The 13,804-nt window shown below is 33.1% G+C and overlaps 1 protein-coding gene across 4 annotated transcripts in view; it reads right to left on the reverse strand.

Annotated features, from left to right (window-relative positions):
- PEX3 (peroxisomal biogenesis factor 3) overlaps positions 1–13,804 on the reverse strand; it is a 43,283-nt gene that overhangs the window by 5,054 nt on the left and 24,425 nt on the right. The window contains exons 9-12 of one of the 4 annotated variants that reach the window (XM_032339334.1): positions 13,588–13,658; positions 10,989–11,111; positions 6,924–7,020; positions 4,241–4,384 (exon numbers count right to left, since the gene is read on the reverse strand). In XM_032339334.1, coding sequence (XP_032195225.1) covers positions 4,301–4,384; positions 6,924–7,020; positions 10,989–11,111; positions 13,588–13,658 — 375 coding nt within the window. In that variant the 3' untranslated portion in view covers positions 4,241–4,300. Of the gene's footprint in view, positions 1–4,240; positions 4,385–6,923; positions 7,021–10,988; positions 11,112–11,541; positions 12,494–12,760; positions 12,900–13,587; positions 13,659–13,804 lie in introns of those variants that run through there. The other 3 variants (XM_032339338.1, XM_032339337.1, XM_032339335.1) reach the window with 3 other exon arrangements.

The following is a 13,804-nucleotide window of genomic DNA, read 5'->3' on the forward strand; positions in this document are numbered from 1 at the left end:
ATAAAACTGATATATGTTTACTCTAGGTATTTTAAAACATACAAAAATGCTCAAAACATGTTAGAAATGCTAAAGCCACTGTTTAGAATAGCACTGTTAATATTTTAGTACATAATCTTTCAGGGTTTTTGAGATAGGGTAGAGGGTATGTGGGATTGGAGGCATAGGCCAATTTTTGTAGGTGAGCTAATTTGAGCTCCAATTTAAATTAATAAATATGTTTCCTATGTTTGCCTTCAAGCAAATTGGATTTGAAAACCTAGCTGAAAATTAGGAATTCTGTTCAAATCTTGCCTAAGAATGAAGCAAAATAATGAAGTAAAAATAATATTGATTTCGATGTACATTTAAAGAAACATGATTAGAGAACTCTCTGTCCTCAACAAAAGATGTTTAATTGGCCAGATCTTTATTTGAAGTCCTGCAGGTTCCATTTGTTACATAGTCAAATGCAGACATGTCACTGTTTCCAAAAAATGCTTCAGATAGAGAATAAAACCAAAGCACATATTTATTTCCTAAAATCAAGCTATCATTGAAAACTTAAAAAAAAATTACTCACTGTTAAAGTTCCTAAAATTTACCAAATTTTTGAAATCATGCCAAGGTATTTATATACATAAATATATTAATAGTTCTAAATTCCAATTAATATTTTATTAGGGATTCACTTGATTAGGGATTTATCTGATCCCAAACAGTATACTAAGAAAAAACAAAAAAAGGAAGTTTTGTTATTTGGTAGCTACGAGGAACCTAAATGACAAAACACAGTTCAGCATTGAACCCAACTATATAAAACAAATCTGTGATATGAGGACAATAATAATGGTAAGGATAATTAAAAATCAGATCTCTCATTACCTATTTTAAGCCAATAGTTTTATCCTCCAATCAAATAATCATTTTCCCAGAGTTATTAAAAAGGTACAAAATGGCCTGATTTGAATTTCACTAACTTCTGGTTTTCCTTTAATGACTAGAGAAATGTTGAAGGCAAAACAAACTGGATTATTAGACGGAATAATCTAGTTATTGATATTTTAAATATGGATACCACTGTATTAAGATTCTCTCTTTTGTATGAGTACCATATTCAAGCAACACAATTCTAAAAGGTCAGGCTATTCAACTAAATATGAATCAAGACAACAGAAGACAAGACAGATATTTTGCCTTCTGTTCATTTCAGTTTTGTAAGTGAAAAAACTCATTAGATCAAATCTTCCTACTTTCCAAGCAAATAATGGTCTTATCAAATTCTTATATATACACAGTAACAAACACATTTATACAAGTTTGAAGGAGAAAAAGTAGAAGCAGTTTTAAGTAATCTCCATTCAACCAATTTACTGGGTTAATGATGCTCTCCATCTTCCTGGAAAAGCATACTGATGGTTCCTAGGGCAAGCTACATGTTTCCTGTTAATACACTTCTGTCTGGCACACCCTTCGATTTCTACTTGCTGCAGTCAGTGTATGTTTACCAAGCTGAGTTGAGTTTGTTTCTATAGTGGGTTGAAGAGTATTTCTTAACAATTCATGTTCACCTGGAAGCCAAGAATGTGATCTTACCTGGAAATGATATCTTTGCAAATGTAATTAAAGTAACTGTTGAGATAAGATCATACTGTATGTAGGTGGGCCCTAAATGAGAGCATGCTTGTAAGAGATACACAGACACACAGAGAAGGCCATGTGAAGACTGAGACAGAGACTGAAGTTTGCTGCTATAAGACAAGGAACACTTGGGCCACCAGAAGCTGGGAAGGTCAAGAAAGGATTGAAGTCTTCCCTAGAGCCTTCAGAGGGAGCATGGTCCTGCTGACACCTTGATTTTGGACTTCCAAGAAGCAGAAATGGTGAGAGGATAGATTTCTGTTGTTTTAAGTCACTCAATTAGTTATAATTTGTTACAGTGGCTCTAGGAAATTAAAAGTTATCAAACAAACTGATCGTGATAGTTGAACTTTTTATCATGATTATACAAACTGTGATAATGTGAGTTTGAAGAGTTGTAGTCTCAGCAAAAACCAAGCTGAACTTTGGAAAGACTAGATAAAAATGTGTTGCTTTTTTTAGGGGAGTATGGCTGGCTGTCAAGAGAACACTTGACTCTTGATCTTGGGGTTGTAAGTTCGAGCCCCATGCTGGGTAGAGATTATTTAAAAATAAAATCTTAAAAAAAAGTGTATTGCATTTTTAAAAAAAAATTAAAGGTTTTCGTATATTACTTATGGGCAAAACAGTTCTAAAAGATTGGAGGAAAATATAGCAAAAATCTATAAAAATTTAGTATCCTGGGTTCCCAACTATAGCATGTAATACAATTTTGCAATTTGTACAAGAAAGATAATTGGAGGGCATCTTTAAGTAGACCCTATACTAAAGAGACCTTATACTAAAAAGAAAAGACCTGGGTCCTACATTAAATAACTGACAAAGAATATTTGATTTTTAGTTAAAATATATAAAAATTAAGTTTTTTTTAAAAAAGATTTTATTTTTCTGAGAGAGAGAATGTGTGCACATGAGTAGGGAGAGGTGCAGAGGGGGAAGCAGACTCTCCACTGAACCGAGAGCCTGATGTAGGGATCTGTCTGACCTGAGCCAAAGGCACACGCTTAAACAACTGAACAAACCAGCCATCCCTAAGAACGAGTTTTTGGTGCATGATACCCTGCTTTAAGTGACCTTTTGGATCAACCAAACAACTAAGGGTCTCCAATAAGAGGGCTCTTACTGTACTAGTTGAAGACAAATTTAGAATGTCTAAGCCCAAATAGCTTCAAATACATGTGGTTTTTTACCTTGTCATCTCTAACTGCCACAGCTCCACAGATGTAGGACTCCAGGTAAAAATTTTCAGCTGACCAGGGTTTGATTCTTTTATAAGGCCACACCTGTTCAGTCTCAAATATTCGTTGAATGAAATCCTGGGTTAATACTGCTGGAAGAGAGGCATGTCCTATTACACATTACATTAACTAATTTTCTAAAATGTAGTTTTTCAGTTATCCTATTAGAAAATAATATCACTCTATTCTGTCAAATTTTGAAGAGAAGCATTTGCTCTTCTTACCACTTTTACATCTCTTTTTTCTTTTCTTTTTTTAAAACTCTGTAGACACAGAATACCTAGTGGTTGGCTTTGGGCCTTGCCTGCCTCTCCTTGGAAGAGACTTCAAAACTAATTTTGTACCTTCTACTACACTCAGCTATAATGTTATGCTTGAGGAAAATAAAGCGATGTCACTGAAAATATTCTTATATTACTGAAAAGTATCTAGTATACGGATGATTCATATATTTCTGCCCTAATTACCCCTATAAATATAGAATATAGATTTAACTAGAGACAATGAAATATTTCTTTTCAGAAGGAAATGTTACTTATTTTTTCTAAACAAAAAAGTTAAAAGAAAGCATCAGTTATATTACCAGTTAAAATAAAACTTGAAAACTAGCACATTCTTCCAAAATAAGAGCAAAAATGCTACGGGACAAATAAAATTAATGGCTCTAAGGTATTAACTCAACAAAACCACATTTTACTAAAATATTTTATTGCAATAAGATATTTACTGTCTCAAAATCAATACAAAGTTATTAAAATTATTTACATAAAAATGAATGAAACTATGTAGCTAATAACAGCTGTTGAGTAAAGAGCATCAGCACAATTTTAGCCTCTAAATCAATACCTAATTTTCTAGGAATTGTTAACAATAGTAAAAAAAAAAAAAAAAAAAATTACAGATCACGGTTGTTAAATTCACTGATTTCCATAAAAAGAAAAGTGCTTCATCAGGTTTATTAACAATAAATAATTTATACCTTTGAAGAGTAACTGAAAAGTCTGATTCCCTCATCTATACTTCAGTCCACTGAACTTTATGATTAGTTAAGAAGTACATTTTTTTCTAAACTTCACACTTATTTCTCAAACATATTTTTTTCTCAGTATTAATGTCAATGTATATTACATTTCATATAATAGTAAAAAAGTATCTACACTAGTTTTTAGTCAGTTTGGAATTAATATCCACGGTGTAACAAATATTTGCACTGTGTACACTCAGATATACCCACAAAAACTAGTCTGTTGGTGACCTGACTTTAAAAAAATATATTAAGATGCCAAGTAAAACTATTTTATTATGAAATGAAGACTTTGATTAAGAATATATTTTTATTAGGCATTTTGGTAACAAATCATTACCCTATATGTAGTTGATTTATTCAGTGTATTTTTAAAAGTAAATGAATTCCATTGTAGTTTTTCTGGAAGCAAAAGAAATCACTTCTCCAGTTGCTGGGGAGTACTAAAAGCTTCATACACATTAGCAGCAAAATCTTTCACTTGCTCCATCATCAACAGATCCTAGCAAAATAAGAGTAAAACATTACAATTTGTAATAAGTATAGATCATTTGAATCCATATCTGCAATTTGAGCAATAAATTTAGCTCTAAGTTTTATGGCACTAAGGCCAAAAAGAAAATCATTTAAAGAAGGGAATACTTTTTCTTATAATAAAATCTAGGAGATACTTATTGTTTAGGTTCTTATGTGAATGATGGTATGATAAGTACTCAAGTGTGACTTTGAGAAGATGACCCAAAACAGTCTACAAATGGAATTTTATGTGTGCCAAGGGCTAGATACAAATCTAAAGGTACTTTTGCTAGAAGCTGATGTAACATGGATGTGAGATATATTACTTTTTTAGAAGAGTATTTATTTTTTTAGAAGATCTAACATAGAATACATGTAGCATGTCATATATTATTGCATATATGTACATAAACTGCACATAGACACTTTAGAAGAAGGATTCTTAAGAAATTTGAAAATGTAAGAATAAGAAAAAATTACATTTTTATTTTCATTAACCTTTAACTAAAACCTAGTATCTTTCAGTTATGAAATTGCCAACCAACTATGATAGTATTAGCATGGCCTATGACTTTGTCTTCAATAGAAATCAGACATTTTCATGTACGATAGTTGTGGAAGTTGGATGAACTGCTGTTATAGCTTGTTATTTAATGCATGAACAAAAAAGCAATACTGCTTCTTCATAAATTTGATTTTAAAAAGCATCTTGAAAACTGTTTATAATTGGTTTTCTTTAAAACCCATGTATTTTGTAATACACATTTATAGATATTTTTCAGAGAAGGGGCCTGTCGGCTTCACCAGATTGTGAAAAGATCCATGACAAAGAAGCATGGGAGTGCCCTGGTGAACATCAGAGAAACAGTAAGTGAAACGGTCCTTTGTGTTCTCTCTTAAGTATCAGAAAACCCAAGTGATCTGTACACAAGTCTTGATCTCAATAAATTCATGATTAAATTCTCTGAGGGCAATGTGGCATTTTAACTCAAAGAAATTATGGTTAAAAGAACAAGTGGGAGTCTTGTCAAGCAATAGTGTAGTATATTAGTTTAATCTACATCAGTCACACTGAAAAACTTTAAACAATATCAATGGTGTTTTTATTAGATTGAAATCTTTTGTTTTCATTATAAATTATTCAGATTTTAATTAATGTAGTGAATGAATTACTTAAGGATTGAAGCTGGTGGTGGTATATTATGTATGCCTGGTTGTATTTATCAGTCGTTACCAAGACCAACAGCCTACTGACGAAACTAGAAACTTTTATGAAAGTGGAGAAAGGTAAAGTGAAGGTTTAAATTCCAGAAGTTACAACCTTTTTCCTCTCACTGATACTAAAAATTTAAACTAAGTTTTTGATTAAAAAAATTGAGCTGAAATTAAACTTCAAGTGAAAGGAGATCAGTCTCCTTCACTCATCCTTCTGCAGTCTGAACGTCTAACTGTCACGGCTGAGAAAGATGACACAAAAGACTGAAGAGAACAGTGAGGGAAAATAAGCATGTGAAGGACAAACTGATGAAACTATACACAAAAAGGAAGAAACACAATCTGTGGTCTCAGTGCTTTTCACACTCCCAAGTGGACAGTACAAGGAATATAGTCTGACTTGTCTGAGACACAGGTTACTGAGAAGATGCCACCCTGACACTTCAGCCTTAGCGTCTCCTCACTGTCCATTATTGCAGTAGTTTGGAATTGAGGTGTATTACAAACAAATTTTACTTTTTTTTTCCTTTTAAGTAGTTCCACACCTCGTGTGGAGCCCAGCATGGGACTTGAACCCATGACCTGTGCTGAGATCATGAGTTGGAGGCTTAACTGACTGAGCCACCCAGGCACCCTGCAAACAAGTTTTTACTTCTAATACAAGTTTTAGTCTTTTAAACCAAGTTTTCTAACCCAAGTTTGCAAGTGACTCAGAAAAACAAAAACAAAAACAAAAACCCAACAAAAAACTACATAGATTCAGAGTTACTATTTCAATAATAGTAGTCTTAATGCATTCCAAAATGCTTTTTGGAAAGGATGGAGTTATGGAGTTTCTAAGAAAGGACACAGTACTGTCTTATGCCGCTTTTCATGAGATTATTGGTACACTATTAACAGTCATATTTATTAAATCTAGAATGCTTTACTTCTCCACAAAAGTTTTTTAGTTTTCCTCAAAATTTGTGGAACTGGATTACTGATCTCACAGCTCAATCTTATCACCAATAGTTTAAGGCAAAATATTAACATAGTAAGTTCAACTGACCACCAGAATGTATGTGGACTAAAAATGCAGGCTAATTGCTGTTGGACCTAACATGGAGAAAGGTATTCCCAACCTCATAAATTTGCCATGATACCCTATTGCTCTCATGGGGCATTCTACCACACTCTACGTGTGATTTTAAGTTTTTGGTTTCTTTGAACATAAATATCACAGGAGAGAAATGTAATTTTATTTCAGACAAATATAACCACAACCAAAGATACAATGTTTTTTTAATAATACCCCCAAACTTTCTTCTTACCTGAACAAAATGACTAGGTGTTTCACTGCAAACTGAATGGATCTGTCCATTTACTATTGGAATTATTTTAGCTAGTGGCAAGCTGACACTGGAAAGACTGAAAAATCATCATAGTAATAATTATTTTCTGAAATTTTCTTATGGGAACTTAACATTTTAATTATAGTGCAATACAGTCACTGAAGAATACTCACAAAAACGTATTAAGAAAATAAAAATCACACATAATTCTACCCCCAGAAATAACAACTGTAACTGACATCATGGTTAGTTTCTCCCAGTAATTTTTATACATATCTATGCTTTTTTGTGTTTTTTAAACACAAGACTATAACCTCCCCAGCAATATTGTTTTGTATTTTTGTTATGTCATGAACATTTTTCCATCTCACTAAAAGTTCTTCTAAAGTTTTTATCTAGTTTTTTTTTTTTTAAAGATTTTATTTATTTATTTGACAGAGAGAAATCACAAGTAGATGGAAAGGCAGGCAGAGAGAGAGAGGGAAGCAGGCTCCCCGCTGAGCAGAGAACCCGACGCGGGACTCGATCCCAGGACCCTGAGATCATGACCTGAGCCAAAGGCAGCGGCTTAACCCACTGAGCCACCCAGGCACCCCTTTTATCTAGTTTTTAATGATTATAAAGCTAATTCATCCTCTAGCTGTGACAATTTAGATCTAGCTCCTTGGAGTTGGGTGTTTAAGTTTTTGCCTCATTTTCCTTAAATAGTTTCTTGTATTAACACAGAATTACTGGGTCAAAGGATATGATTATTTATTTGTTTGAGAGAGAGCAGAAATTGGGGGAGAGACAGAAGGAGAAAGAGAGAGTTCAAGCAGCCTCCCACTGAGGGCAAAGCATGAGGTGGGGCTTGGTCTCAGGATCCTGAGATCACTACCTGAGCCCAAATCAAGAGTTGGACATTTAACTGACTGAGCCACCCAGACGCCTCAAGTGTATGAATATTTTTAAGGTTTATAATGTATATTGAAAGATGCCCACTGCTGCAGCAGTGTGTGAGAAAACCTGCTCCATTATGCCTCTTTCTACATCAACCATGAGTTTTAAAAAAAATCTTGATAAAGAAGTCTTGATATGTCTGATAGATCAAAACAGTATCTTACAGTTTTAGTCTGTGTTTCTCTCAATTACCAGCAATGTTGAATGTTTCTCCTCCCTACTCCAGTGAACTACACCATTATCTATCTGGCTATGTAAGAGGAGACTTAGGCACTTCTCTATCCTGACTATATCAAATCCCTCCACAATCCTAAATATTACCTAAGTGGGTCTACCTCTCCCTATGGCCAAACCTAATCCAGGCTAAGCAGTTTCTCTTGTCTGGACTATAGCAGTGACCTTCTAACTTGTAAGTGCTTAACAATCATTTTTTTGGTGAATAAATGAATGTGTGATTACGGATGACACAGTGACTGTTAAATGATGAAACATTTGTAAACAATGATGAAATAATTTTTGCATGTGGGTTACAGATGTAGCTTTATTACATTAAATGAAACATTTCATATATTTATACCTGAGGCTACGTTAAAATTTCCTTTTTTTTTTTTTAAAATATTTTATTTATTAAAATTTCCTTTTAAACATCATGAAAATGCTGAAGCTATGTTGTCTAACCAGTATGCTATGCTGAGATTTGAGGCAATGTATAAAAAGAAAAAGCAGTGTAGAGATTTATGTGTTCCTGAGAAAATTACACATTATTGTCCTTTATGATAGCATTTTCCAAAATCTGTCATATCTTTACCTGCTTGATGTCTCTCTTTGTACATTAATTTTTCTTCAATAGAAACTGAAGACACCACTATCATACATGTCTATTTTACTCACTATATTATCCCAGTACTTAGTAAAGGGCCTGATGTACAGTATGTGCTCAATATGTACTTGCTGAATCAATTAATAGAAGTTGTTAATAGAAGTCTTCATTCATCCACTGCTATATCCCACCCCGATTCTCCTTTCCTACTTCCTTCTCCACAGAGCAATCCAAGTGATCCTACAATGTAAATTTCATCATGTAACTCTCCTGCCACTTCCCTTGTGGTTCCCCCAGGACTCTCAAGATGACAACCATAATCTATATGTGCTCAATTCTCCAACTTGATCTCACAATTCCCCTTTTCCTATTCACCCGTTTATTTTTTTTATTGTTTAAACCTCCTGGCTTTTTTGGCTATGTGTATGGTACAAAAGGGTCTAAATTTATTATTATTTTACATTAGTCATTGTAAAATGACTAACTGTCTTACTGTTTACTAAATAATACATCTCTTCCTCACCTCATCATATACTAATTTCCTGTATATTTTAGAACCTGTTTCTGGATTTTACATACTATTCTATTGGTTTATCTATTATGAATAACATATTATTCTAATAATTTCACCTTATATGTTTTATAAGGAAAGTATATTTGTTGCTTACTTTTTCAATAATTTTTTGAATATTATATATTACGTGCATATGTTAAATGTATATAGTATTATGGGAATATATACATATTAATACACAGACACACACACACACACAATTTGATCTTGTATTAGTTAGCATCACTTTTCAGTTGATTTTCTTAAAGGTTCTAGACTATTTTGTCTCTTTGACAATAACTGAAAATCTATTTTCTTGACTTACAGTGATGGCTAGAACTTTTACTACATTTTAAATAAAAGGAATAACATAAGGCATAATGGAAATATTTCTAGTATTGAATTATGGAGTATTAAGTTGATTACTGATACAGAAGAGAAAAAACTTAAGACAGATATCTACTGAATACCTAGTGTGTGTAAGGAAATATGCAAGGGCATTAGATAATCTCTGACTTTGAGAGAAGCGTTAAAATATAACTGAGGAAACATGATTTGAGGTGAAAAATGTAGGTTGTATGGAAAAGTAAAATATGGAAAACTGTAGGAGTTTAAACTACTGGCTGATGTGGTTATAACAAAGTTTTTGTAATTCTTTAGGGTATAAGGTCAAGTATTTGTATTAAAACGATTATAATTCTTTATCCCTACTCAGGAAATAACTAACACCTTGCTAGGCAGACATTACAGTGAAGTTTTATTAATTGGAACAACCTGATTTAGGGAGTATACAGGGGCTGAAATTTATTTTTGTATAACTTAAATCTAAAAACAATTTAGGGTGATATTTAAATTGTTAAAGAAAATAAATGTTATTGCTCTAAGTATTCCAAATCCTCAATGTTAATTGCGAATTATTCTTTTCTATATAATAAAGAAGGGTTCCAGAGAACTGAGTAAATAATTTCTTACCCTATATATTTACGAATTAAATTGGACATTACACATACATACTGCATATCACTTACTGTTTCTTTTCATTTTAATGACTAGTTTATAGTCAGTTAACATTGGTTTAGTACTTATTGTTTTCTGAGTCTAACATAAAAATCTACAAAATAGGTTATTAAAGAGTATAAATTCTGCTAGGACACCCAAAATATTCATGCCAAAATAAGAATGTAATAAAATCATATGATACATTTTAGCAATATGACTATATGACTTAGAAATAATTGTGATTAAAATTACTAACAATTGCACTAACTAAATACTCCCAATCCTACAATAAGAGCTAAAAATGAATATATTATGTAGTTGTATAAGTAAGAAATAATTCATCAAATGGGAATTTATAACAAGACTGCTTGGTTATTTTAATGTCCAAACTATTGAATTATGTGGGCCAATTATGGTTTATAGTAATTAAATACATTTTCAGTTTTATATTATAAAGAGTTAAAAAAAAACCCAAACCCACAAACTGGAACTGGAACTGGAACTTGGCTTACAGAAAGGTAGTTTCACTATTTATTTCCATATAGTGGCAAAATTTGGGGAAGAAGTGAAATTTTTAATATTGAATCCAGAAGGGGCTTCTACAGAGTCATTGGTTTAAGGGAGTTTAATTTGTTGACAAATGATCAATCAAATTTGGAACAAAAAAACCACATCCAAAGCACTCTTTTATTAGAGTATTCATTAGACACATAACATTTTTTTGTCATCTTACCTACTCATGGAGTTGCTATGTTGAAGGTCCTGTTCAGTAGGTCGAAAGAATTCAGCCATATTGTCTAGCAGTCTGCTAAAACCTCGGTTTAAACATGTATTCAAAACTGTACTAAAATCTGGACTATACAAAATAAGAAGGATAAATTGCTTTTTAGATTCTCAATGGAAAAGGAAATAAATTCTGTAATTATGTTGTTATAGTTGACAGCCACCAATATTTCTACTTACAAACTACTTTTTATAGCCTAAAACACTGTAAGATTATATCAAGGAACTAATCTTTAACAATGAAGCATAAAAAGTGAGCTTATTATTTAACACAACACAATGATTTTGTGAGTTTTTTTTAATATCATCCAGCATTTTGTACAATGAGTTTTCAAAAATATGAAAAACAGTATTACTTCTCTCCAGGGAACATTTTTTTAAAAAAGATTTTATTTATTTATTTGACAGGAAAAGAGAGAACATGAGCAGGGGGAAGGGTAGGCAGAGGGAGAAGGATAAGCAGACTCCCCACTCAGCAGAGAGTCTAATGTCAAGAGGCTTGATCCCAGGACCCTGAGAGCAGGACCAGAGCTGAAGGTAGATGCTTAACTGACTAAGCCACCCAGGCACCCCTCTTTAGGAAATTCTTGAAGAGGAATCATCTTATAGTCACAGATATTGGTTTGCTTTACATACTGTGTCATGACATCCCAGTGAGACAGAAAATTTTATTATCATGTACAGATGAGAAAATGGATACTTAAGAGATGAGGAAATTTGTCCAAAGGTATGTAATTAGTAAATGGGAGAGCTAGAATTTGAACCCAGGCTTTTTTGATCTTAAAGTTCAAGCTCTTTTGTTACATTATGTAAGTATCTCACAAAACCTCTTTTTTTTTTTTTTTTTAAAGTATGTTCCATGCCCAGCTTGGAGCCCAGTCTGGGGACTGAATTTACAACCCTGAGATCATCTATCCAAAAAGGACAGCTAAAGAGCCAAGATCAAGAGCTGGATGCTTAACTTACTGAGCTACTCATGAGCCCTAAAACCTCTTTGATATAAAGAATAATATATATGTGTTATAAAGTTAGAAATACCTAGGTGAACAGATTAATTTGATTTTTGACATCTAGAAATCTCAAGTGCATGGGAGTGTTGGGCAAGGGGCTATACATTTGGGAATTATTAGCATACAGATAGTTGTTAAAGCAATGGGGGAATATGAAATTACTTGGGACAGCTGAGGATGAAATAAGAACAAATACCTTAGAAAACTAATGTTTGTAAGAAAGACAGATAAAGAGGAAACTAAGAAGAAATAATCTGAGAACGTGGAGAGAAATTAGGAGATTATGGTCATGGAAGCCACTTGAGAAAAGAATTTTAAGAAAGGCTTGACCAACAGCGTTAATTATCAGAGAATGGCCAAGTCAGACAAACATTTTTGGCTGGATTTGGCAAGAGATCAATGATGACCTTTTCTATAAGAATTCTGTCGAGTGATTTGGTGGAAACTGGAATAAGAAAATATGTGGAAATGGCTATTGTAGAAAATCAAGAGACTAGAACTTGATGAATCATACAGTAGATTCAGTAGCTGAGTTAAACTTCAAATTTGCTGATTTTTGTCATGATCAAGAAAATATAAGTAGAGACTATAATTCCTCTGAAAATAAAACTAGAGAAAATGGTTCTAAATTATCTTGAGGATAAAAGAAACTTTGATATATTAACCACTTAAGACTGGTACTACTACTCAGATTCTACAATGATAAAATCACCTCAAAGAGTTTAAGTGGCTCAGCCAATGCTGAACAGCTGATGAACAGGAAAGCCAAAACTGAATCTAGGTCTTCCAGTCTTCCACTGCATAGTCTGATGCTTTCTCCATTTTTAACACTCTGGTTGTCTTCTGGGTGACTTAAAACAGTAATAGTCAATTTGGGGAAGATGTGAAATTTTTATCTCTCAAAGTTTTAGGGACATTATAGTCTATCCTGAGAGGATTAGAGGATTAGGGGGAGTATTCTCAAAACTTGAGTGTGTGTGTGTGTGTGTGTGTGTGTGTAGGAGGGGAGTGTACACACATTGCATATGTGTGCATGTGGTATATATGAGGACTACCTGGAGCTGGCTGTCTCTGGCTTGAAAGTGCACTTCTCCCCAACTCCTCACGTCAGTATCAAGTGATTTCAAGTTGGTAGTCAGAACTGCTGCCGCTACAATTTCAGTTTCTGGTTGGTTTGTTTGTTTTAAAGAGCTAGTTGTTAAACATTTACTAATACACTGAGTATATCAGAATCACCCCTGAGAGCTTTTCTCAAAATATAAATGCTTACTATCTTCTAGTCCCTCAACTAGTATTTCAGAATCTCTAGGCTAAGGAAGTAGCTTGAGGAAGGCATGGACATCTTGATAAAAATCTGTTTCTCTCATCACCTTAATAAAAGAAACATTAGATAGGAAATGCTACCTGAAGACAGGGAATAGATTCAAAATGTAATTTTAACAAGATACTACATTGCATATGTCGTTTAAGAAAAGCTAAAAACAGTCATAAGTACATTCTAAATAGAAACACATTTTCTGTTACATGCAGTATACGTACCTTTCCAACATGTCTCTAGTTTCATTGAGTAGTTTAATAGTGGTAACATCTCTAGGAGAGAGCCCGCAGGCCTGTGAAATTAAAATGCTATACTTTAGGGTTTCAAATATTAGCACAAAGTTATGACGAAACTAATCATATTAAAAACCCCAAGAGTTCAGGAAATCTACAAGTCTATGTTTTATTAAAAATCAAGAAATGAGTTTTTTAAACTCAA

The sequence above is a fragment of the Mustela erminea genome, chromosome 4, assembly GCF_009829155.1.
Source record: "Mustela erminea isolate mMusErm1 chromosome 4, mMusErm1.Pri, whole genome shotgun sequence".
Classification (NCBI taxonomy): domain Eukaryota; kingdom Metazoa; phylum Chordata; class Mammalia; order Carnivora; family Mustelidae; genus Mustela; species Mustela erminea.